We start from the raw sequence: 25,899 nt of genomic DNA on the forward strand, positions 1-25,899 counted from the left end.
CTGAAGTTTACCCACGAGGTTGCAGAGCACAATGTATTGCAATTCCTCGACCTAACACTGCAGCTACAATCCGAAAACAGTGGCTGGATGTATAAACCCCAGATGAGTAAAACCACTTCTTCACTACAACTCTGGTCATTCAAAAATTGTCAAAAGTGGAATTCCAGTGTCTTGCTTTAGGGCTGTCTTGTTGAAATCTTGCCATCACACAGTGAACCTGGGATTTTCACATCAAATTACTAGACTAAAATCGGTAGGACTCCCGGAGCACATAATATGTAAAATTACTGAAAAAGATTATTGAACCAGAGAAGTCTAGAAGCAGAAATGACACACTATGAAAAAGCATTGCTGTCGTGCCCTATCTATGTCCATGGCTTTTCCCACGGACTAAAAGAACGCTGCCAGCTGGTTTGGTGTTGACATTGTTTTCAGCACTCCTGACAAGCTGCAACGAATCTGCCAGGCGGTGGCCAAAGAGTTTGACAAAACGAACACGAAAAAGTGTGTCTGTGCTCTCAAAGAAAACACCAAGTTCGTAAGATGCAAAGTTGGTGCAGTATACTTGTTGCTATTAACCTGCAGCCATATTTACATAGGCCAGACTGGCCAGTGTGTCAGTACCCTTCTAAAGGAGCATCAACAATCATTTGACAGAGGTAACCACTCACACTTAGCCAACCACTGGAAAAGACGTCCTTGTAAACTTGTCTTTTGTAATACTAAGATTTTGGTTTCTCATAAGAACAAACTAACATACAAACTAACCGCATATCAAAAAACATGCCAATACTATGTATGTAAGTGAGCCATCTATATTACTAACTGACAAGGAATCTGCCTTTTTAATCTCCACATCATTTTTTAGAATTCGTACGTGCACTGTGTTTTTATACTTACTTTTTATATTCATTTTAGATTTTTTTCTAAATGCTCTTGCACATGCTCACTTTAGTTAGCCTGGGCATATATATATGTTGAAATTCCCTTCAAAAAATAAACTGAGTTGCTAGTCAGTGCTTGTTTGTTACTTTTGCTTTGTGTCTCATTTGTCGTGCGCGCTGCAGTTTCGTAATGAACGTGTTGACTGACAGCTGTTGTGGGCAGCCCAAGCAATGTTTGAATAATCACCAGCCCAGAGCCCGTGCCTGGCTTGTTCTGTGAATACATTGGGTCATTGTATTTTTTTTTCTTGACGTGCGCTTGTGTGCAATGATGGTGCAACAATCCACTCTCCAGGTTTCAGCCGCCAATGGAGCAGAGGAATTCTACAACACTGAAGACAACAGCTGCCGTACAGAGGGCATCGAGCTGGCACGGGAGCGAGACAAGCTGGCAGCTCAAGTGAGTTTGCGAGTAGTCAGTCTGGGCCACCCCTTTGCAGCTGACTTTTGACAGTATGGTGATTGTCGCGCAGTACGTATGTGGTTACGTTGCTTCCTGTTAAAGTACCTGAAAAAAAAAGTGTGCATTTGTTACGAAGCCTTATTTCTTGCTCACTTTGTGTACACGTGGACAAATTGAAGCAATCACACGTCCTTTCTTGTAAGCAATACCCAGTGTCCTGCATTTTTAGACAAGTTCCTCAGAATAAAAAATATATATATGCACAGCACAAAAAGAAAGAAAAAAAAAGAAAGGAAAGAAGAAAACAGCTCTAAGAGGGTTGTGTCAATTGGACAGTACTGTCTGATTACAAACTGCCTTGAATGTTTACTGTACCTGATTCTGCAAAAAACTACACAGGTCACTCTACATTCGCAGTCCAAGATTGCACACTTTTTCTATAACTACATTGAGTAAGAAAGCACTTGTTCAGTTCAGTTGTTTAAGCCCACGGGTGGTAGCTTTGCACTACTGGTCTCTCGATCAAGCACGTGGACCAAGTGTCTGAACCTGTGGTTCCTCTTGTACTGAGCAGAATTAATATTGTGATGACCAGTCATAAGTAGGGTAAAACTGACCTGTCTCACAATGGTCTAATCCCAGCTCATGTTTCGTATTGGGTGAACAATCCAACGCTGGCGAATTGTGCTTCGCAGTGATAGGAAGAGCCGACATTGCAGGATAAAAAAGCGACATCGCTGTGAACGCATGAAGGCGTGAGGAGAAATAACATGTTCTCGCAGCAAATAGAAATCAGTAATACGGGACAATAGTTTTATGCTTATACCATGCTTCCTTCCTTAGACACATGCATAGGTTTTGCCATTTTCTAGCCTCTGGAAAGTTGACCTGACAACGACAAAATTCCGATTCCTGACAGTACCATTTTGCTTTCAGGCATGGATTGGTCACCCCTATATGGATGTCATCGACAATTCCACAGACTTTAATACCAAAGTGCGTCGGCTGATAGAGGTAAAGCACGTATTTCCAGCACATTGTTAACATTAACACCACCAAGTTAGCGCCAGTTTTCAAGCTCTGTCTAAGCACTGCAATGACGCAATGCCTTATTGTTGCCAACTGTGCCTGTTTGGCAAACTGCGCCAACCATGCTGCCACACAGCAGACTGTGAAAAGGGGCCACTTATGACATGACCTCCAAGATTAGCACCACCAGTGAAACCTCACCATGCCTACCACCATGAGCCTCAGAGAAGACTGGTCGCTTGCAGCTTAGCCTCCAAGAGGTAGGAGCAGGCACATGGCCTCAGAGGTCACGCCACGCGTGAGCCTCTCTATTGTCTGCTGTGTGACGGCAAGTGCTATGAAGTTTGCCAAATAAGCACAGAAGGCAACGAAAAGGGTTCACGCACAACACGGCAGTTAAGCAACTGATGCAGTAATCTAGGTGCATTGATTATCGCTGTGTCCTGTAGCCATGCTCTTTAGGCTAACCACGATTGTTCCCATTGCAGTCTGTCTGTCGGCGAATTGGTATTGAAATTGGCGATCGGCTAGCCACCAACAGCCACAAAGCCAAGTTCCTTGTTGGGTCCATGCCACCAGACAGTGTAAGTATCAAGTGTAAATTTTTTTCTTGTTTCTCGTCATCGAGTTCAAAATGCAAAAAACAGGGAAATTTTAATGTGACGCTTTGCAACTGAATGGCACTGGACTAGAAACTACATATCAAAATCAATTTTTTTTTTAAATTTCCACACAGCTTTATGTTATGTTGCATACATTCCGTTTACCATTGTAGGATTCCCAATTGTGCAGTTGCGCAACATTGTATTTGCTGGACAATTGCAGGGAACCATTCTTCTTTGAGCTATGCTGCCATTATGGGACTGTTAAAGGTTATGACACAAGAAGAGTTATAGCTCTTACTTATGACAGTTATAAGTCAACTTTATATATCTATAACACAAAAGCTGACATGCCTGAGCAAGAGAAAACTTCAATCTCACAGGGATTTTATTATCATGTATACCAGTGAGCAGCGTAATGTGACTGTGTGCCACCTCCTCCTAATTGTTTACCATTTTTGTTTTTCAGGCATTTCCTTCCTATCAAGATTTTGATGTTGTCCACGATTATCTCATCACTTCGAATCCTAAGGCGCAGTCCCGGCTTCGCAAGAGGGGCCAGCATAGTGAGTGTCTGCCTGTCTTTAAATGTGTGTAGTATATGGGTATTCCTAAGCCTTATGGCCAGGGAAACTCCACTATCTTTTAACACTTCGCTGACTGCGGTAAGAGCAGCAGTTTTTGGGTAGTCTAGTAAATACTTTTTGTCCTTTCATAGAGCATGCTTGGTACTAAAGTTTATCATATGAAATTGTAGAGGAGGATGTTTTTTTTTCAGTGGCACTATTTCCAGACATGCTTATTTTTTAAAAAATTAGAGATATCTGAAAGAAAAAAAGAAAGTGATATAAAATGTCATTGTGCCGTCGTGCAGAAAAACCTTCAAAAAATTTCAAAATATACAATTTAGTGCAAAGGACTTGTGCAATATTCCAGAAAATATAATTTTCTATGTAAAATATTTCCTGTGATATGAAATAAACTTTCTTTCCCTAATGACTAGCCCTAGCGCAATGCCAGTGTAACCGATTAAAATTACCTCATTCAAAAACATAATCATGCACCACAATGCATGACTCAATGTAACCTTTCGTCCACAAGTTTAATACGGTTAAACCTCGATGTAATGAAGTCTGTAAAATCTGCACTTCATTATATTGGTGCGAATGGATCTTATTGCACTGAGATTTGATACGAGACACGATGGCAAGAAGGTCTTGCATTTAGTACTAATACTGGTACTCACATTAACAGACGCTGCTCCACTTCGGTGGTTGCTCTACGTCGCGCGGCGTGCGATTTGAGAAGTGCGTTCGCAAGCAACTGCACATAATTCAACAACCTTACCATCTGCACCTGCGACAGTTTCCATTTATTGCCACGGTATTCTTTTGCAACAGCAGTGAAATTTCGTTATATTGAAATTGTGTATAAACACGCTTTGTTATATATTGGGGGTTCAGAATACATGGTGTACTAGGGACAAGTTATAAAATGTTGCATACTTCGTTATATTGAGAATTTCCTTACACTGAGGTTTTTTATATCGAGGTTTACCCGTGTATGAAGTCATTATTTCGTAAAAAGCAGCACTGATGAAAAACAACCGCATTGCGAAGTGCGTGGAGTGAGACATTTAGGACTGCACTACTTGTGTAGCTATTGCAGCATTGACCGCTAAGTATGCAACGGCTTATTGAGCCCCCTAACTTCGCTTGGGAGGTTTGTACTTGAGTTTTGCTTGTAACTGTGTCTTCTTTTTCCGTGCCTTAACTGTGCCTTCCTTTCTCTTCAGATTGCTGGAGCTACATGCACACGATACGGAAGTCTGATATCAACAGCCAGACCATCGAGCTGAAGCGTCAGATCACACACAGGGACTACATTGTGAGCATTCCCTGCACATGTTCATTTACGCTTTGCAATGGCAAGCCCTAGCAACTCTTTCAGAGATACTGGAACATAAGAAAGAGTGCCCACGGTGTTAGAACCAGTGTTGATAGCACAGCCAGTCGTGAATGTGATAACATCAGCCTGTGCGCCATAGTTGTGTCTGTTCGCTTAACCACTATGCATGACAGTGCAGTGTTCTTGCCAAGTGTATCGTACCTCATAACTTGGGTGTTACTTTGGGACTTTAAACCCCAGAGTATAATTTTGATCACCCTCCGCAGAACATGCTGGCCCAGCGAAATGACTCGCACTACACGGTATACAAGGTGCGCCGCTGTTTCCTTTGGAACCACATGTACTTCCAGCTGGACATCTACAAGAAGCCTTGCCACTCCAGGTATGGGAACATGACAGTATTCTGAGAAGGAGCTTTCAAAATGGAAGTTGAGGGAGCTTTGCAGATGCTGGTCTGAACCTGGAATCAGTTCAGTGAAACGACTCAAAATATGCGACGTTACAGATGCATAGTGAGAAATATTTGTACCGAATAGCAGGGACAAAAATTTGGTGGATAGGGTGTGATTGGTGCTCTGCTCACCAGTCAGCTGCAGGTCATCTCCCGTAAATGCACATCCTATTGTAAATGTCTTCAGAGTGTGGTAGCCACGGAAAAATTGCTGCAAACTCAGGGGTGCAATCATTGTGTGGGTTAAATTTCCTGCCAAAAGAAAAAAAAATTTTTTCATCCCACATTTGCTACGGGATGACAACAGGTGAACAAACAGGCGGCTGCCGCTGTAACAGTGTGGGATACCAAAACAAAAATGGCGGCCGGCGGAGCAAGCCGAGCGTGATTTTTCTTCTTCTTGCGAGTACATTATGCGCATCGAAACAATTTCTTCCGTATCAGTAATTAATAATACTGTTAATACTGGCAGGCCTGCAGCAATAATGTAGCCATGTCCACTTTGAGGGGACAGAAACAGAGATGGGCGCGCTTAGCTGCCAGTGACATAGAAACACATGGCGGGTATATGCAGAAACTGCGGCATTTGTCTACACTACTATCCTAACACGGTACGTTTCCACTAAGGGTGAGCGAATATCTTAGCTGTGTTACAAGCGTCGGTGTATGAATAGGGGACACTTCTAACTTATCAGTGTAAACGTGGCTACTATCGTTGCTGCTCGCGATTTGTTGCGTGCCCACGAGTGCAGACGAAAAGAACCGAAAGGCGCCCTTTTGTTGTTGTTGACCACAACCATTACAAAGCCTACAAATAATAAAGCCAAGGCAAGTTTGGTTGTAGCTTTTTTTTTTTTTCATGGAAGTGTGGAAAGTGATAAAAGGAATAAAATGGGGCATCTGTTTAAGAATGCTTGGTGCGTGCAGACCGCTTGGTATGTTTTGAAGAGTCGTTTGCGTAGCATTCGACAGCATTCGACAGATGGTAAGCATGATCATCATTAACTAGACTTGGCACACGACATATCGCTGCGGCAAGTTTGGGGTGCGATCATTACACAGGAAAGAAAAAAATTTTGACAACAACATTCAAGGGTACGATCATTATGCAAGTAAATATGGCATGTTATTTCAGCATTATTTGCACCACTGTTCTGCTCAACATCTGTTTTTGAAGCATGAATCACATGCAGTCAGTACCGACTGGCTTTGAGCCATGCTCTTATGGAGCAAGGAGCCTTGCCAGCTGTGACTCATTATCAGTAAAGCAAAGGGAGGGAAAGGCTGAAGTAATTATGGAGTCGGGATTGAAACACTGGTGCCCTGTTGATTAGGCGACAAGCTACTTCTGGTTTTCTTAAATATGCTTCATTTCAGGGGACTGTGGATGACCAAAAGGTTCTGCATGACAATAATATATGTTAGCGAACCTGGTAGCAGTGAAAGAGACATTGGCTATTTTCACCTAGTGAAGAAGAGATGCACCACATGGAAGTGGTGCCAGCACTAGTTCAGCATTCTATTGCAGTGTGCAAGATTGTTGATGTAGTGATCACACCCTTGGTCATAAGAAACAGGGCGCCCTACTTTAGCAGGCACAGTTTTGCAGACAGGAGGTCAGATTTGTGCGTTGATGTAACAAGCAATTCATAGTGTTTATGTATGCCTGTAGGCACAGGATGAACTGCTACCTTGTGTTTATTTCCTTGTCCTCCTCCTTATTGCAGGTGCGAAGGCCTCATACTGCTTGAGACGTACACGACACACAGTCCCGAAGAGCTCCCTGAGCTGCTGCCTCCCTTCCTTGACATCCGTAAGGACGTGACCAGCGACCCCAACTACTCGATGTTCTGCCTCTCATACAAGGGTGACAAGCCGCCGACGCCAATCTTCAACTGCATCACCAACGGCCACCGGGCACCTGTCAGCAACGCGCTCGTCTCTGATGACACAAACTCCCCTGCCTATGTCACCACGAGCAACCTGAGCATAGGCAGCACCAAATCCGCATAGAGGCGTTGCCATTTTGTCGTTGCACCCCATGCCTCTACACGACAGACTACCGATAAGTTGGCAGGAAACCGATGTGTGTAGCCTGCCGAACAGTCTAACCCGCAAGAGAAACACGAGGCTTTGCTTCGTGCTGCAATTGCTGTACAAAAGCACGCAAGGGCTGCTGCACCTTTTGTAAGATTTTGATTGCGATTATGTTAAATGCAACCCGTAACAGAAATATTAGAGCATTGTGATGTGGCTGTATGACTGTTCGTATAATAGCCAATTCTGTAACTCGACAGATGGTAAAAGCAGTGCCGTTTGTTGCACTGCCTGAATTCATGGTTTTAGTGCAGCAATGCGCTGTGAGCCACATGACTTATGGGCTGCACTTTGCGCATTAGGGTCAGAGTTGGCGGGAATTCATGGCATGGCACAGGATAATCTCTATGTGCCTCAGCAAATTTCATATTCGAGTAGTTCAACACAGATGATTCTCATTTTTTATTCGTAGCATGGGTGTGGCCATTGCACAGGATTTTATAGTGGGTGTTGTTTTTGCCAACAGTGCAGGTTCCATGTTGCCTGCTGTCTGGGCACGTTAAACTCGAGTAGAATGGAATTCTGTGCAGTGTCTGGACTGCTGGTCTCCATGCCATTTAGTTTTGCTGTTGCCAATTGCTGGTGTTGCCCGCAGTTGTGCACAATCTTTCGTCCCTTGACAATTTCAAGTGCCGTTGGCTCCCGACCTTTTGGCAGAGGGCATACCACTTTAAACCTTTGCACGCTACTCTTCAAGCTGATTTTTTTGCATCTTTTAGTTCACATTGACTTTGGCTTTACCATAACTGGTTGTGTTCCTTCCTGGTATACATATTAATTTCATTTTTGATTCATGCACACTAACAATTATGTGTTAGTGGCTTGTGAGTTCTTGGCAGATATTGCAAAGCTCTTCAAGGAGAGCAAGTGAGCTTATATTGTTTGCTGGTAATTATAATGTATCTTTACAACTTTCATTACTGCCATTGTGATCTTCACTATTTAGGTTGGGACAGGAGGTAGCACCTTCACCACTTACAGAGCCCTAGCCAAGCTTGAGTTGGTCAATGAGTAAATTATTTTTCCATCTGCATTTACAGCAAAATTGATGCGTTTAATGTGAGCTTAATGCACACGCTTATGCTTTGTTAGCCTGTAAACCTTCAGTGACAGCAGGCACAGTTGGTTGCATTTTTTTTTTTTTTGTCTCCCTAGCCACTATGTAGATCAGCATCACTAGGCTGACGTTGTTGTTTTGCCTACAGTGCATAGCTTTCGTTGTGCATTACTAGGCACATTACTGGCTGTTTCATAATATTGCCAGTATGCCATGTGCGACCCCATTTAGTGGCCAGCAGTTTCGCAGTAGGTAATTCTGCATAGAAAGCACACTTTGGTGTTGATGCCGTTCTATGTGGCCAGAGTGGTCGCATCTGCAATGCTCATGTACGGGCTCCATAGCTGAACCGACAACACATTATATGTTGTGATGCCTTGTTCATCTCACCCGTTCTGCATAAGGTGCGACATTGCTGCACATTAAGGGCAACTGGGCAAGCCATGCTGACTTTTATGCGTCTCCTGTTTTTGACATCCTTTCCCTAAAATGCAAGCCTTTGTTGTTGTTGTTTTTTTTTAATGCGAGAGCATTACTTGGCTCGTTGTGCGACCCCTTTGTCATCAGAAAACCGTGGCAGAAAAATGGCACAAATTATGTCGTCTTCGTCTAAGTAAAAAAGAAGTTGCCACGGTGAGGATTCGATCCTCTGCCCCACCGCCACTGCTACCGCTCCATAGCCGGGCGCGCTAACTACTGCACTACCATTGAATTGTGTCACCATTGCAACAGGCGACACGGATGAATATGATGGACTCTGTCTGGCGGGCGATTAACTAGATGGCAGAGTTAGATTAACTAGGTTGCGGAGTGAGCATGGCGAGTTGCAGCCACTTGCTGTGCCTTTTGTGTTGAAGGGGGCTCGCGTACATTGTCGCCAGAGCCCATGGACGATGACGACGAATAAAATGCAACGCGCGTCAGATACCCGTTGAACAACTCCGACATCGCCCCATAGTATGAGGTGGAGGTAGCTTACGAACCCAATGAAGAAATGCAGTGTGAACACCATGGTGCGACTCGGAAAAGTACCGTCGTCGCTCGGCAAAGTGGTGTCATAATGCTGAAAAGCAGTGTCATTGAGAAATAACATTCAACGCAATGTGCGTGGAACACTACTTTAATCAGAACTTTGCAAGTAAAACTCGGATGACAGATCGCAGTATGGCCAGTTGTCTTGCATTGTTGCGACCTCGTAAGCAGCAACATTGCACTCGGAAGCACAGCATAGCAGCACTAAGCAACATTTTGCTGCAACACTAAACTCAGCGACACATTCAGCGACAAGTTATGCTCTCGCATTTACTCATCACAAGAATTGCTTAGGTGCGCCCGAGTTTTTTTTTCTTTTCCTTCACTGTTCTTGACATGTGAAGTCTAACTTTAACTGTGTACTTTTGTTATCATGTTCCTTGTTAGGACCATTGTGAAACAGCTGTGATGATACAGTTAAAGTACTAGCGTTCTACCCTGTGGTTGTTTCTTGAGCATGAGCTCATGGAGAGTGAAGAAAGCATTGTGTGGTGCGAGGCGATGCATTTCCACTAATGTGGTATTATTGTACTTACGTTTACACTCTGTTGAATGTTATCGACCTTGAATAGGGCATTGGTGATTTGAAAGACTGGAGCAGAGTTAGCCTCAGACTCTATGTAACTGAACTGTCCTGACCTAGGGGAAGGTTCACGTTGTTCTCAGAATGAAAAAAAAAATAATTATGGGGTTTTATGTGCCAAAACCACAATCTAATTATGAGGCTAACTGTAGTGGGGGACTCCAGAATAATTTGGACCACCCGTGGTTCTTTAATGCGCACGTAAATCTAAGTACAGGGGTGCTTTTGTGTTTTGGCCCCATTGAAATGTGGCCGCGGTGGCCGGGATTCAATCCTGCAACCTTGTGCTTAGCAGCCCATTTTCAGAATAGAAAAGGTGCATGTTGTGTACAGGTTGTTAAGCCAAGTAAGCTGGTGCCAGATTTCTTGCTGCTGCAGAGGGAAAGTTTAAAAGTGGTCAGCACCCTCCCCCACCCTTGGAATCTATCGCCAGTCCTAATATTTCTAATCTTAAACGTAAACAGTCACAGCTTCAAGACTGGGCGGAGCTTTCATATCCTCTTCAGGTGCTTTATCTGCAATTGTACGCACCAATATGCGCCAATATAATGCCTCAGCATCACAGATATAGAAAATATTGATGTTCAAAGAACGATGCTACTGCTGCAATGCATAACATTTCTGGGTGGGCCTGTTCTGCAATATTGTCCCTGTGCTTGTTGGCAGCACCAGTACATGGTCATGTGTCGGGTTCTTTTCTTTTTTCTAGCGACAAGTTTTATCGGGCAAGTTTTCAAAAGGGCTGGATATCTTTAAGTTCACTGCATGTGAAATGATTTCGTTTTTACCTGAAACATTTTTTACTGTTCAGCCTTCAGAAGCTAACATTTCTGGCTTTATAATCATGGGGAAATTCAAAATTTTTCATTGCTGTCTCCTTTGACAGCACAGAATGAGCAACGCATTAAAGGTGATGATTTAACATATAGAAATAACCGACGTCTGAAGGAGGATATAGTTGAGTAAGAATGTGTTGCAGATTAACCGTTAAGTTTCAATTTCATCCCTGGGTTGCACAGTTCGGTCACCTCACCTGATGGTTTCTGAGATGTGCAACTGATGCCGTGCCTTACCTATTATTGCTAACTTTTTGTTACATCGCTCTGGGGCAAGACTGTTAAGCAGGAACACGTGCACAAACAAATGATATTTAGATTTACGTGCCACAACAAGTGAGAACACAAATTTTTGACGGCACATGCACTTAGGACGTTGAAGTGTCATTATTATAGCTGTATCGGTTTTTTCTGTCGCCACACTTCTCCAGCATTACATATTTTGCTGCAATCTTGTCTAGTCCACCTTTCTCCCCACCAAATATAATTGCGATGCTTTAGCTTGTTGTAATCCAGATCTGTAAGTTTCTTGACATTCTGAGTACTTAGATCTGATGTGTTTTTCTTTCTGAAAAGGTACACGTTATTAACAGCATAAAATGTCTGAAGCTGCAGTCAGTTTTGATGTAGACTGGCTTGATCTGAACGTTGATCTAGTTTGTCTGGCGATAAACTTGCAGTTAGTGCAAGTATACAGGCACTGCATGGCAACGTTGTCGAACTTGTTATCCTGTTTTCGTTAATAGCACAGCTCTTTTGTTGTGCAGGAGTTATGTGTGCAGTAGTATTTACACGACGATAGACATCGACCTACGTGCACTCGAATAAGCTTTGTTGCTTTGCAAATGCATTTATGATTAATTTTTCCGGTTGTACTGACACATAGTTTTATGTAGTACAGATCTGAGTTAACCTATTGCGGACTTACAGGCCTCTTTGCAAGTTGTTCCAGTCCAGTATTAAAATTGTGTGCCGATCTCTATTTTTTGCCAGACTTCGCGCGCCTGTTCTGTGTTGCGATAGTGGAGAAGTCATCCTCGCACTTACTACTGCAGAAACGTGTTGCCGGAGTCGGAGCTATTTTTCTTTTGTTGTTGTTGTTCTGGTGTCTACAGTTGATGTTCTTTAAATGTCTCCACCTTTGTACAATATATTGAATGGAATTGATGATTAAATGGAGTGCACCAATTGCTTGTTTATTGTTTCGGACAACCTTCTGCACCACCTCGGAAGCGAATCTTGTGGAGAACTTGAACATTGCCACCCATTTCGTAGGTGGTAGGCCCATGAATTTGGCCATGCTAGAAGCAGGAACATCCCATCTTTATTTGTATACATTTATGTACAGACAAAAACGCTTGCCAACTTAAAATAACTTGTGTTAGTCGGTCACTGGAACTGCTGGTGTGCTGCCGTACATTGAGTTCCACTCGACGTAACCGTGAAGGTCGTCTTGGGACACGCTAGCTCTCACTTGACACAGCGCTTCTTCGAAGTCTTTGAATGCCACTGGACGAACCTAGAAATGTGTCGAGAAAAGTGTCCTCTTTGAGCATATTACAGCTGGCACAGGCTAACTTATATCTTCAGCTAGTCGTCCTAGTAGTCCGCTGCTTCGGAGCAGCTAGATCCTGCCCCCACTTTCGGGTCTAGCTGAAGGCAGAGTATCTCGGCCGAACACGCTTCAGTGCTGTTCCCAAGCGACGTGAGAGCGCCCAGAATAGAGACGTAAACAACTTCCACAATTTGCAAGACTACTGCGCCGTTGTTTGTACATATCGTCATTTCACAAAAAGCTTGTGCTCAATGCACAGACGCTATAACACCATTAAATTGTTGCAGCTTTTTGTTGTGATACGCATAAGTCGCCTTTGCCGGAACTGCTACAGACGTGCCGCGATGTAAACTTTTTGTCATGCCACTGGTGTGTAGAATTAAATTAATGATGCAGTGAAAAAAATTTCTTTTAGAGCTGACAGCTTGAAATCAAGGTGCTTTCGTGGCTCTGTGTCACCTTAGGCCTGATACCTTCAAAACAAACAGCTGATCTTTTTTATGGCCCTAAAGGGTGTTTTTTTTTTTGTATGTATCAAATTTTTAAAAATTGCCTGTGGCAAATACCACAATTCTAACCCTTGATGTAAGTTACTTGATGAGGCGGTCATTACTTCAATGAGAGATCAAAATTATTGATAATTCACACAATTACACAAAATAACTTAACCTTTTAATTATTTTACGGCACATATTTCAATCTAGGAATTGTAGCTAGCAAGTATGCAGGGCATATTGACTTAGAATAAATATTGAGGTTAGCACCGGTTTTGATATATGTGCCGTCAAACTTGTAGTAAGAATGCACTGTTGTTCCACTTGCTTTTTAAAGAAAATGCTGTGTTATACACTGAAGCACAAAAGTAACTGGAACACCAGTGCATCTTGTCGGACACTTTAAACAATAAAATTAATGTCTAGAAGCTGGTGTAGTCCTGAGAATTCATTCAAAGTGGATATGCCTTGCATACTTGCTAGCTACAATTAGTAGATTGAAATATGTGCCATAACATAATTAGTTATAAAGTTCATTAGCATAATTAGGTTAATTATTCAATTAAGCATTTTGATTTCTCTTAGAACTAATGGCCACCTCATCAAGTAATTTAGACAAAGGGTTAGAATTATGCTATCTGCCAAAGCAATTTTTAAAGATTTGGTCCAGCTAAAGAAAAAAAGACCCCGATACCCTCCCATGAGATTTTGACTATTTTTGCACTGCTTTCTGTTACAAGTATGAGATTCCAATATTTTTCCTTGGTATGAGATGAGACTTAGCAAAAGGCTAATTTTACCATATACAGTATAGTTCCTGCTGTCACAGCGGAGAACAAGTAGAAAGGGTGATTTCAAATCGAAGCAAGTGATTTGTTACGTAATCACAATAGCTGCTACAGATGCGAACATTGTGTGATCTGATGGAACAGTCGGAGTGCCTCCAAGTGCTCTCAACTGGAGTCGATTGCGTGTATGGACTGCAACAACCAGCCGTACATGGGATCACATACTCTAGAGTACTCTGGAGTGCTCGAAGATGCCGTTGAGATTATTTGGAACTACTTCAATGACCCTTTCATCTGCTTGCTTGAAACATTTGAAGCACAGAGGGAACCTTGGTATTCACAGAAATTAATGTATAATGATGAGCATTCAATGCCAAACTGAGCCTCTCATACCTGTGATCCCTTCACATTTCTAAGATGATTTGCAAACAATTTTGTTCTCGTTAATTTGTAGCAATGCTTTGTTCTTTGAAGTAAAGGTTTGGCTTTTTGAGAGCCCTCAGTATTAGAACTCAATTTCTTACGGGTGGTCATGTGACCATCTTCACCACAGGAAATGAGGCCATGATTGCTACTAGTGAACTCTCCATTGCCAGCTTACTATGAATCTGGCTATATCAGAATACTGCAAAGGACATTTTATTCAGAAGTTCAATGCTTCATTTTGTGGAAGGGAGGGGGCGAAGTCAACAACGAAATGTGAACATTTTTGGCCAATCTCCTAGAACGGGTACGTGCCACTGGGTAGGGGTCCGAATAGATGAGCAAAACAAGATGCAAAGTGTGAAGAGGTCGGCTACATAAAAGTGAGGAAGCTGGCTTCGAAAGCTGCCGAGTGTGGAGAAAGAAGTGAAGTGAACAGAATGGGACCAGTGCGAGCATTAAGCAAGGAACGTTTAGCTACACAGCAGTGAACTGAAGACATTTAAGCCAAACATCAAAGAAAGCTTCGCTCATAACCCATGGATTCCCACATATGGGTGGGATCTGCATTTTTGTTTGCATAATATACAGTGAAATTCCTTCTATCCATCTTCGTTATAACCAGGTTTGACTGTAGCATACGCCAATGAAGTGACAGGTGGGAGCCCTCGCCTGCTGTTCTGTGATGTGCTGAAGGGTCTCGAAGCTGAGGCTCCGGATGGGCCCCAAGGCAGCCTCCTTGCAGAGTTGGGCCATGTCTGCCCCCGAATAGCCCTGGGTCAGCGATGCCACGGCGTCAATGTCCTCGTCACCGAGGCAGTGCTTCACCTGGGCCAGGAGGCGACACACCATCTGCTGCCGGGCTGCTTTTTCGGGCAGAGGGATGTACAGACGCTTTGCCAGGCGCCGCCGGGCTGCCTCATCGAGCTCTTTAGGCCTGCACGAAAGAACGACGCACGCCTGCGGTCATCTGTTTCCAAACACACTGATGTGTTTTGCAGGGTGACCAATGTGCTTGATGGCGAGAGAGAGTTATGCATTTTTGCACAGCGCAAAGAAATTTGTAGAATTACACAGCCAAAAGAAAAACTTTTTACGTGACAAAGCGGGTCCTATTCTTATCAGGGGCATACAAAGATGGCAAACTCCACAATCTCAGAAGTGGTCATGATAGCACTCTTTCACCTCTCTCTTTACGTTAAGTTACGTTTAATTGAAATGTTTCCTTTTTTTTAAATAAATCTAAGCTGAATATGGTTTTTGTATTTAGACTTCCAACGTTACGGCAGTAACTATAATATAATGCAATGTAAGTGTAATGACGTCGCTTACTCAGTACAATGAAACTTCGCTAATCTCTGAACAAAAAACAAATTTGTGCAGCGTGGTGTCCTCAACTGTTGTAAAGGTAGCAGGGAAGTCTTTCTTTCCTGTGCATGAGATAGTACTTGCAGTACTGCGAGATCACTTATTCGTTGTTGAAGAAAAAGTTCCTTTTGTGCTGCAATTGAAACAAAGACACATTGATTTACGTGCAATTATTTTAAACTCTCTAATGTTAATGGCATACCGTATACCAGCAACATGGCCAATGTGCTTGCAGCACATGAGCAAGCATGTATGCCACATAGTATTTGTGTGAAACAATTCAAGCAATATGCTTTGTATTTACACAAGGAACACTTGAATTAGTGGGCTCAAGGACATGAGATCGTTGGTATAACACCCCTGATGAAGCTGAGACATGACTGCAGACATCAGATTGGCTCAGAACATGGCTGGAAATCACTTAATGTTCACTCATTATCTTAGCAGCACACTTGGAACCCCTTGCATAAAATAGATGCAGTAGCAGTGGAAGTTAAAATATCAATGTAATGATGTAAGGGCACTTCTCTGATTTGTTAGCAAGAAGAATGTATAATAACTTGCACTGCCTCAACTTCATATGACAGTGTTGCCACACCGAAGTTAGCAAATTACGTATTAAATTGTTCATTCGCGTATCATGTATCTATGTACATGGAGGGGTGAAAAGAAAAAGCTGCCGATAAGGTATCTTGACGGTTTCTCACCCCCATACTCGTAATCAGCTCCAGTTCAAATTTAACTGGCATGCAGCTTGACAATAACCTTTGATACACAGCACTTAAGATTAAAGAGATGCTTACCTGTTTGTGGCACCCACGATAAGAAGCCGCTCATCTCCTTTCGTACTGGCTCCATCCTATGGTACACATAAGTGATGGCAGAATAAAGAGCAGGTCATGTTGCAGGGAGTAATCAAGTTATTGATTTTCTGCATGCTATATGTTCGAACTGTGCATGTAGCTGCTCTTGAATGCTGTTTTTCATGCAAATGACATCTCACCAGCTGTACGAGGAACTCTGTCTTGATGCGCCGCGAGGACTCGTGCTCTGTTTCGGAGCGTTGTGAGAGAAGGGAGTCAATCTCATCTATGAATACCACAGAAGGCTGGCAGCTCCTTGCTACGGCAAACAGTGCTCGCACCATCTTCTCTCCTTCGCCAACCTGCACAGATGGAGAGGTAGACAGATGGTCAACCGAGAAATTTTCAAGTTGGCTTTCACTACTCATTCCTGTAGCACTTAGCCACACAACTACGTTACTGTACCAATGCACATTGTAGCAGCGACTATGATTCGTCACAAACTAGGCTTTGACTAGTGGTCTTAATCACCTGTTCAACGTCTACTCCTAATGAACCATTCAACATAGGATAGTCTACAGCATTTGAGTAAATTGTATTTCTTTTCTAAGTGCTCTCAGTTATGTGGAAATCATTACACACACTACTAGCTCATTACTAAATGCAGATAAATATCCTTTAGGCCTCCTGGACTTATCTCAAGGGGAAAAAAAAAAGAAAGTAGTAACTCAAGAAAGAAAGGTAATCTGAACTATGAACAAATGCCATTTCTTTCTTTATAAGTGAGTTTTCCAGACTGTCGCTCTGTATTACTTGTTCACTAAGGGCATTCACATACACACTTGGCATGGAGGCAATGGCTTCATTCTTAAAGTGTTTTCTTATTTATTGAATAACTTACTGTATGCAGTGTTACAGAAGAGCACTGACTAGATAATGAAGACACATATGTTTTTAAGCTCACTGAATCTGAACCCCCTTCCGTAATATCATGCCCAATTTGTACATCACTACTACAACCCAGCACATTGCTACTGTTACCTAGCACCTCCACCAGATGTCACGGGGCAGTGATCTTGTAGACAAATGGGAAATTACTTGAGAGAATTAAATGGTTTAGTGGGTTAACTTGTGTCCAAGAGGCGAAGTACCTATATAGCAATGAACATGGCCTGCAGTGTCAAGTCAAATAACATTGCACAAGTCTGCCCACTATCTACTATGTCTAAAAGCATCATCGCATACTTCAGAGCAGTTGGCAGAGGTCATGACAAGTTAAAAATGTACAAGTGCTTATCGCATGCATACAGTCTGGTTAAATAGGCTGATCCTTGTGTCCAAGTGAAGAAAAAAATTCTTAAGGTTTAACTACCACAAGCACGTCTTTGGCAAGTGTGAAGAGTTAACCACTTGATAACTCTATGAAAGTGAGTGATAACTCTCACTGGACAAAAGACGTGGCAACATGTCTTGAGAGACTGCGCCTTCAAACTTGCATTAATGCACTGGTGTATCATGAAACAACAAAGCTTAACCCGACAATCAGCGGTCACGTGCAGATTGGCAGTGACTGTCCAAACATGCCATTCAAAATGTGGTGGTGTGATGCAACACATGTGCAAACACCTTTTACTACGAAGATCTTGGAACCTCCAAATCCTTTGTACAATCACTTAGCTGTAAATATTGTGCACTGAACCTCTCGCGATAGGGCAGGCTAATGAGAATGTTCAGCAAAAGAAAAACTTTATTTAAGATAAATTCCAGGCATGTTTAGTGAAAGAAGCTGCAAATTTTCTTCTGCACAATTCGCCTGACAAAATATGTGACTGCAGCCCACATTATGACATCAATGTTGATGACATGCTCGACGGGAGCAACACAAGGTACAGGTACAGAGTATGTCATTCCACCAGCTCTCAAATGGTCCGCTGTACCAGCAGGCTTCATTGATGTGCTTGAGCTTGTTCACAGAGTTCGCTAGTGTTGGTTTCCATTGCTAGTTCCCACAACCCACCACAGTTCGTTATACTTAGTGCTGCCTTCGAGTGGGAACGTGAAGACTGTTGCACCAAATGTTGGTGTTCCTTTCTTTTTTTTATTTTTAAGAGTTAATTCACTTTTAAATTTTATTTTGTCATCACATTAAACTTCACAAGTAATGCTCATCAAAGTGCTTAGTCTTGGTTGTGGCAGTTATCGATGCTCCCTACAGGCAATGCAGCTCAGTGGAAGCACCACTACGTTCGTTTGTTGTAAAGAAAGAAATCAGTCATTGGGGCCATTTAAACTTCTTTGTTGTGCAGGCGAAACTTGTAGTGGCCTTGACTGTATAAACATACACCAAACATACTAAAGACAGGAATTCGGCCCAGGCATATGGAATCCTTTGTTAGACAGGTCATTTGTTTGTAGCGGCATTCAGCTGTAGTAATGTGATCCAGAATAGGAGAAAGCGGGGAAAATGTACCCATTTTGATGTCAGGGAAGAGGCACTTATGCAGAAGAATGTTGCGCCAGCCTGAGAGGCAATGCATTTTCCTGTAAGTAGAACAGTAAAATATGCTACGTGGCATCAGGTGAGGCCAACATCCACACAGAAAAGTCTATGTGGATAACAAGTACGCAGCATGCACACATGAGTGATGCTTGTGCCGCTCTAATGCTCTAACAACACAACCTAGTCGGTAATGCCAAAGAACCTTTAAGAAGAGAGGGAGAGAGAATTTTGTCATGCAAAAATGTTACTTTTTTTTGTTTTTTTTCACACTAGTGTTGGCTACTCAGCCTCGTGAAATGTGATGAGAAAAGTGCACTGATGAGACATACCTATCAGTGTTTTTCCTGTGCCTGGAGGACCAAACAGCAGCAGTCCCTTGGGAGGCTGCCTCAGACCTGTGAAGATGTCACTGAAGAACACCGACCAGCAGCTCAATACTAGTCTGTTTCAATCTTGCGAGTGTTCTCAATGCACTCTACAGGAAGCAGGCAAAAACTTTATTTGTTCAGCAATGTGCCATTTCTACATGCAGCAAACGTTCCCTCATTTACTCGCCCCTACAACTTAACCATTACTGCCTTTTTGCAGATGCAGTTTTAAACTGCTGTCATTATATGGCTTACTCATCTATGCATTGGAGAAACAGAAAGCGATATACTCACGGTCTCAACATTGGCCAAACCACCATTTCCTTGACACTCTGCTTGGCGAACTCCAGTCCTGCTATATCATCCCAGTGAACACCTGGGCCATTGTCCATTATCTAAAGTAGTTTGAGATGAAAACTTTAAGCCTATAGTCACAGTTATATGATATGGTGCATTCCTTAATGGAGGCCTTCTTGATTGTGTGCCTTTATGCATAATTACAAGTTAAGCTGCCTTGTAAAACTCCTCCATTGCTTACTACCCGAGAGAAAATTACAATTAAAGTTTCTGTGGGTACTATACAAGAATTACACGTCCAACAGCAAATCGTACAGATCGCATAGAGCTTTCTGCCAGTCCTGTAGCTTTTTCTATCAGGGCAATACTAGCAATACTACATGTTCTATAAGACAAATAAAATGCGTTGTGGGTCCCAATCGAAGCATTAGAAGTAGTGATCATGACTCAAACGCGTACTGGTAACAGTATTGCTCAGCAAGAAGCCGACCAAGCGAATGTTCCAAACATTTAGGATGAAGGGACAGAAGGCTTCACTTTAATAAAGGAATTATGTGTTCTGAGCTGTATATTTGTTACACTGGGGATATTTAGGTAGCGCTTGTTGTTTCACTGCGTAATTCATAGAGAACAGAGCTGGCCGCCTGCACATCTATAAGGGTAGTACAAGTAGGGCTATACAAAGGCCACGATCCATCATACGAGTGCCGTCCTGTGTGTGAAATATTTGGCAGGACAGCAGCAGCAACCAAGGTCAGCAAAGCTGGGGAGGGTTTGCCTAGAAAGGCGCGCTTTAAGATGAACAATTAATCTACTTTTGTAGAACGAAGCGCTTTGGCACAAAGTGCTCCATCTACACCAATAGACCTTCATGACTATGTTGTGCGGAGTTTACACTGGCAAAAAGTTGCAAAGAAGGAAACAAGAACACAGACACAGATTGCGCTTCGTATGTCTGCATCCTCATTCCCTTTTTTCTGTAATTTTTCAACAGTGTAAAACTCAGCGCAATGTAATCATGAACGTGTGCAAACTAGCCCCTTTCATTGCTTTACCAATGCACTAGTAAGCTAATAGACCAATACGACTTATCAATGTATCAGGTCTATTGTTTCATAAACAACACTGGCTGTCAGTTTTACCAGCGTATCAGGTCCAATAAGATGAAAACAATAAAATTTATCTCTTGGAATTTTTGATAGTGTCATAAGTCAAACACACTGATTCAATTTGAATATTTCACAATTACAATGCACCTACTAAATATATATGAATCAATGCATTGTCCAAGTCGCACATTGTTTGCACACAGTGACCTCCCAGCTAGCCCACTTTTGATTCGAACTTCAGATTTACTGTTACAATAAACACACACATATTTGACAAGGCGTTTTATGAAGGAGGTAATTGAATTTAGGGTTGTGATATATTCCGCTGTCTCTAGCATCAACCTGATTGCCCCGTTCCTCTGGTCTGTGCAGTGTGGTCTAATTAACAATAATTAACAGCTCTCCTAATTTGACAAGAGGCCAGCTAATGTTTTTGTCGTCTGTGGTGCAATTCACCGTGTGAATGATGGCATCCTCAGTAACGAATGGCAAGAACAGCACAGCAAGTTTCATGTGCAAAGGCACTTCAAAACTAAAGTGGGAGCTTAATTAGTGCAGGTGGGTGTATAGACAACATCTGCGTCTTTTCTGTGCAGCATGCAAATCTGCTGGGATGCATTACCACACGTTCCAGAACTTAAAACAAATGTAGCAATTTCATGGAAGGAGAGAGGACCATACCAGTCTGACGGCCGTAACTTTTATGCATTTATTATCGAAACGTCTGCTCACCTCACTTTTGACGAGCTCAATCAGCTTAGCGTCTATATTCTTAAGTGCCTCACACTCCTCCAAGCCGTTGCAGTTCTCAACGCTGGATGTACTCGGCGAGCTAGCAGCATTGCTTCCGTTCGATCGGAGCAAGGGCTGCACAAATTTGCTGGTCAGGGTTCTTCTGCAACAAAAAGCCACCGAAAGAAAAATGACTCACATCTGGAGAAAGCCTCTGCTTCAAGTAATGCCGACTTATGCATACTATTGGCAGCCGGGCACCCGTTAGCACATTTAAACCTCAAACCTTCTCCTGAGAAAGCAAGGTTTTTCAGTGTTGCTGTGCTCACTCTTATAGCAACACACTGCTCAAAATAATCAGCCACTTTAAGCTTAATGATTTTACTTGGAATCTACCTAAAATAAAATGCTCATAACAATAAGATCATCACAGCACATTAAACCATGGTCTCATTATAACTTAAAGGGGTCCTTTCTGGTATGTCAAGAATTGAATGAAAAAAGAGAATTAAATGATAAAGTGACATAGTTATGGTCTGGAGCTATCATGCTGTCATGCTATCACCTACCAGCCTATGAGTAAACTGAATTTCGTGATTTTATCTGAAATAATTCATGCAGTCAAAAGAGCTGCTGTTGGGGTGTGTCAAGCAGTTGAATGTGACTGACAGCATCATTGTCAAGTGATAGCGGTTATCAGATAAAGCACATATTAGAGACCTTTTCAGCTTGCTCAAACATGAAACGCAACTTATTGTCACATACAGTTTAACTTCCACTACATGGCTGTGAAATCCTTAAATCTGAAGTGCATGCTTCCACAGCTGAAAAAGAACTGCATCATAATAGATTCATCATGCTCAAATGGGCACTCTTTTGACACTGTTCCTTTCAAAGGTAATGAGAAAAAAATTCTAAAGTCATTTAGGGCCAGTCTAGATACAACTACTAATCTACTCTAAACTATCAATATTTTCTTCTTTTCTTTATTTACATTTTGTGAATGTCATAGGTGTTACACACAACATACTACATTTTAATTAATCAGAAGTCAGTACATATTTTTTTTTTCATTCAGTGCATTGGTCACATATCAAACTTTGTGCTCCTTTCAGAACTTTTGATGCCATGTGTTCTGTTGAAAAAACATGTTATTTTTTTTTTTCCAGAGCAACACACACAAATATGATTTGTGTGCATATCTGGTAATGTATTAGGCAACGGTCTTGTCTTGGTTCATAGGTTCCATATATCCTGCTGAAGTTCATAATCGTATGACAAAGTTCAGATAATTCAAAAGACATATGTCCCTGAGGAGCTCGAATTTAGTGTGGCTTGAGTACTTCTCAAATTCTGTAGTCCCTGTAAAGTGAACTAAACTCCATGTATGCACCTATAATTGTTGAGGGTGACAACCCTGTTTCAGAGTGCAAAAGAGAGAATATGTTAACTGCCTAGCAATTATTAATTATGCCAGCAACATAGCCAATCTGCATGACACTTTGCATGCATTTTTTTCAAATACAATTTTAATGTACACTTTAATTAACTATGACACACAAGCAACATGCACACAAGTTGACTCACTTTCCTCCCAAGGTTTTAGTGCTACAGCTACGAGCCAGCCCTCCATTGGCCTTCTGCTGTTCAACTTGCTGCAAAAATAATAACGATTTAACACAAACTGCAATAAATGTAATACTGCAGACAATTTGTGCGTGAGCACAGGAAAACCCTATCAGCCGTTCAACCAAGCAAGAACATATCTGGCTGGCAATGTGTAACAGGACAAAAGAAAAAGTCAACAATGTATATAACTTTTTAAGTGGTGTTTCCACATTTCAGAAACCAGGCAGTGCTTACCAATTGCTCCCTGGCCGTGAGAAAGGTGGGAACGCTGGATGGCACGCTTCCTACAGAAAACAGGGGAATCAATGCTAGACACGTCAACATGTGAATTGCAAAAAATTCTAGAACCAATGATGACACAATGATCATCTGACCACAGATGAAACTGCAAAAATTGGCTACTAAATTATGTCTGAGAGAGAACGAATTCAATTTAGCAGCGAAAAAAAAAAAAGAAAAGAAAGACACGTGGAGAATAAATAGCTGAGGCAAGGTCACACAAACCTGCACGGAAGCATGAAAGATCTCCCCTGGGAGGAGAGTCTTGGTCTGCTGGTTTCTGCACTCTCAAAGCCTACAACTATTGCAGCAAGGAAGAGCTACAGATTTCTGTCAGAGCATTGTTGAAAGAATGCAGCAATATTGCTAATACTAATACAAATGGGGGCAGGGACGTGGTTACAGTTGTTGGCATAGTTAATTGAGGCAATAAAGGAATCAAGACATACACCAATACAACACCTGGCTATACCATCCGCAAAACTGATGGTAACCTAGGGGCTGGAAAAAATATCTGGGGAAGCAAAAGTGCTGCTTTAAAAGCGAATTATCGTGGCAGGGCATGCCGAACAGGCACTAACCGGAACATGTTAGGTAGTGAAAGATCTGGTAGACCAAGGTAAATTTTCATGCAAAGCTCAACTGTTTAATCCTACGAAAGATAAAATGGATACTCCATGCTGCACAACCTAGCAGTGATGCCACAAAGATTTCCTTTTGCAATATAAAACTTATCACTTGCTAAGAAAACAGAGAGGACACTTTTGTTCGCACACATACCTCGTGGGCTTGGTTTTCCCTCCTGATGAACGTTGCTCCTGTACCGAGATTCCCCAATATTTCGTCTGGAACTTTCAGCAGAGAAATTTAAAGATGCAGCTGTGCCATTCACCAGCTTGTTTCTCAGTGGCAACTCTGTTGTGCTGACTGCTTGCACTTCTCTCAACGGTCTGGAAGGCTCGCTCCTGCCCAGCATACTGCCTGACCTTTTTGGCGCAAGGGGCTTTCGTTTCATCATTTCGATAAAGACTTCATATTCATCTCTGGCATCGCCCCCACCCTGAGATATTGAAAACAAAAGCAACGAGAAATTGTGACACAGATTGTGACACAAGAATTGAGAAACAGTGACACGTCTTATTTTACAGCATAAAACTCTTGGCTTTAACTTATGATATATTTTTTTTTTTTGCTTATTGTCCCATTAAAGAGAACTGTATGATGAAATAATGCGGTAGGATGAAGCCAGGATATCAGAACACAGTATAACAAAGAATGTTAGGCCAAATCAAAGGGCCTCTGCAAATAGCAGCCAGTGGTTCTCAAAGGCGCAAAGCACTCCTGGAAATAATGACGTGAACAGAAGTGACAGCAAGTCTCACAGTCTGGTCGTTGCCGAGTCTGTCGGGCAGGAATCCTAAAAGCTCCTCGTCACTTAATTTCACAAGCTGCGAGCGCCGCTGGTCAGCATCTGTAATGAATTAAGAAATTCTTGTTATACGTGGACATTCAAAATGACCTTGGGTTTCAGGCTGGTGTTGTTCAGAAACAGTGCACAAAAGGACAACAAAAGGGAAAACAGCACTGGATGAATCCCCCCCAATTCCCAAACTAAGTGCAGCTACGTTTTGGTGAGCCTCAGCTCATATGTGTTGCAACATCTCTCCACCGACAATAATCAAAGTAATACTGAAGCTCTATACTCGCAGACAACTTTCTGTGGCAATGAACGGAAAGCTAGGGAGGCAAAGCATGTCAAGCACAAGTGACAGCACTTCTGAAAAGAGTCCCGCGTTTTAATCCACATTCGTTTAGGCTGGGGAAGACAAAACATAAACACTGTACTAGCAACAGTTAAATAAGACAGAACACACCACTAAGAGTAAAGACTAACTTATTTCGCGGCTTTTCCCTTCTGTGTCTAGAAACACGCGAAACCATCGCATGTGGAAACTGCATTGATTCAGCATCTGTTCCGAGCAACCAAAAGCACCGTCCAACGCTGCTTGACTACTTGGCGCGGCAACACATGTGCAAGCAGGCATGTGCCCGTAGCTTTGCCTCCGTTGCCACAGAAAGCTGTCCACGAGTACGGAATCCTTTTGAAGTAGATGAAAGTGGCTTCAGATAAATTTTAACATGCACCCTTAATTAAGGACAACAAGAAGGTCTCACAAATTGAAGGTGAGAGGCATGCTTTTTTGTGCTTAGAGCCTTCAGTCACATCTGTACAGATCTCCCGAAAAAGAAAATGCGGAAGTTCGTCATTCAGTTGGGAATTAATGGACCTCTGTCTAAATGTGAACACAAGGACTCGTAGCATAATCACCGAAATTTGGATAGATTCTGATTATTTTCACACTATACTTGTTGTCTCGTATAATTTGCTTTCCAAAGTATGCATGTTTTAAGCCTTATCAATAATTCTGAAAAACCCAGTACAATGATTGCATAAATAATGATAGTGCCCAGCATACGGTGCAAGCTTGATACGAGTTCAGGACTAAGATGAATGCATAACCTCATCTAATGATTCTGTTTCTTCCAAAAGAAATCTTTGCTTGTTTTGCTTAGTTGGGAAGGTTACAAGCCTTCCATTAATTGGAAAACTT

At 42.3% G+C, this 25,899-nt stretch overlaps 2 protein-coding genes across 3 annotated transcripts in view; one reads left to right on the top strand and one right to left on the bottom strand.

The window, feature by feature from the left end:
* Positions 1-12,130, top strand: part of Ttd14 (TRPL translocation defect 14) — a 27,211-nt gene extending 15,081 nt beyond the window's left edge. Inside the window, exons 7-13 of the mRNA XM_050191629.3 lie at positions 1,240-1,344; positions 2,284-2,361; positions 2,865-2,960; positions 3,448-3,544; positions 4,774-4,865; positions 5,153-5,268; positions 7,065-12,130. Of these exons, the coding sequence (XP_050047586.1) occupies positions 1,240-1,344; positions 2,284-2,361; positions 2,865-2,960; positions 3,448-3,544; positions 4,774-4,865; positions 5,153-5,268; positions 7,065-7,350 (870 nt within the window). The 3' untranslated portion in view covers positions 7,351-12,130. The remainder of the gene's footprint in view (positions 1-1,239; positions 1,345-2,283; positions 2,362-2,864; positions 2,961-3,447; positions 3,545-4,773; positions 4,866-5,152; positions 5,269-7,064) is intronic.
* On the bottom strand, positions 8,590-24,752 carry LOC126543281 (fidgetin-like protein 1). 2 transcript variants are annotated; one of them, XM_055061524.2, is made up of 12 exons: positions 24,670-24,752; positions 24,068-24,347; positions 23,243-23,292; positions 22,967-23,034; positions 21,380-21,539; positions 19,536-19,636; positions 19,203-19,282; positions 18,844-18,914; positions 16,574-16,735; positions 16,374-16,429; positions 14,875-15,139; positions 8,590-12,461 (listed from the first exon to the last, which is right to left on the bottom strand). In XM_055061524.2, the coding sequence occupies exons 2-12, from the start codon at positions 24,303-24,305 to the stop codon at positions 12,324-12,326; spliced, it is 1,389 nt and encodes a 462-aa protein (XP_054917499.2). In that variant the 5' UTR covers positions 24,306-24,347; positions 24,670-24,752; the 3' UTR covers positions 8,590-12,323. The 2 variants fall into 2 exon arrangements, with proteins under 2 accessions (XP_054917499.2, XP_050046371.2); XM_050190414.3 differs by having other exon boundaries at positions 21,380-21,542.
* Between the last annotated feature and the right edge of the window lie 1,147 nt (positions 24,753-25,899).

This window comes from Dermacentor andersoni, chromosome 3, assembly GCF_023375885.2.
Source record: "Dermacentor andersoni chromosome 3, qqDerAnde1_hic_scaffold, whole genome shotgun sequence".
NCBI lineage: Eukaryota > Metazoa > Arthropoda > Arachnida > Ixodida > Ixodidae > Dermacentor > Dermacentor andersoni.

Bases quoted from the DNA above. Each gene is read 5' to 3' on its own strand.
- LOC126543281 (XM_050190414.3), bottom strand. From the start codon at position 24,305: ATGATGAAACGAAAGCCCCTTGCGCCAAAAAGGTCAGGCAGTATGCTG. The intron at 23,035-23,242 runs GTAAGCACTGCC...TTATTTTTGCAG, and splicing joins TCACGGCCAGGGAGCAATTG to CAAGTTGAACAGCAGAAGGC. The intron at 18,915-19,202 runs GTATGTCTCATC...TTCTACTTACAG, and splicing joins CACAGGAAAAACACTGATAG to GAAAATGCATTGCCTCTCAG.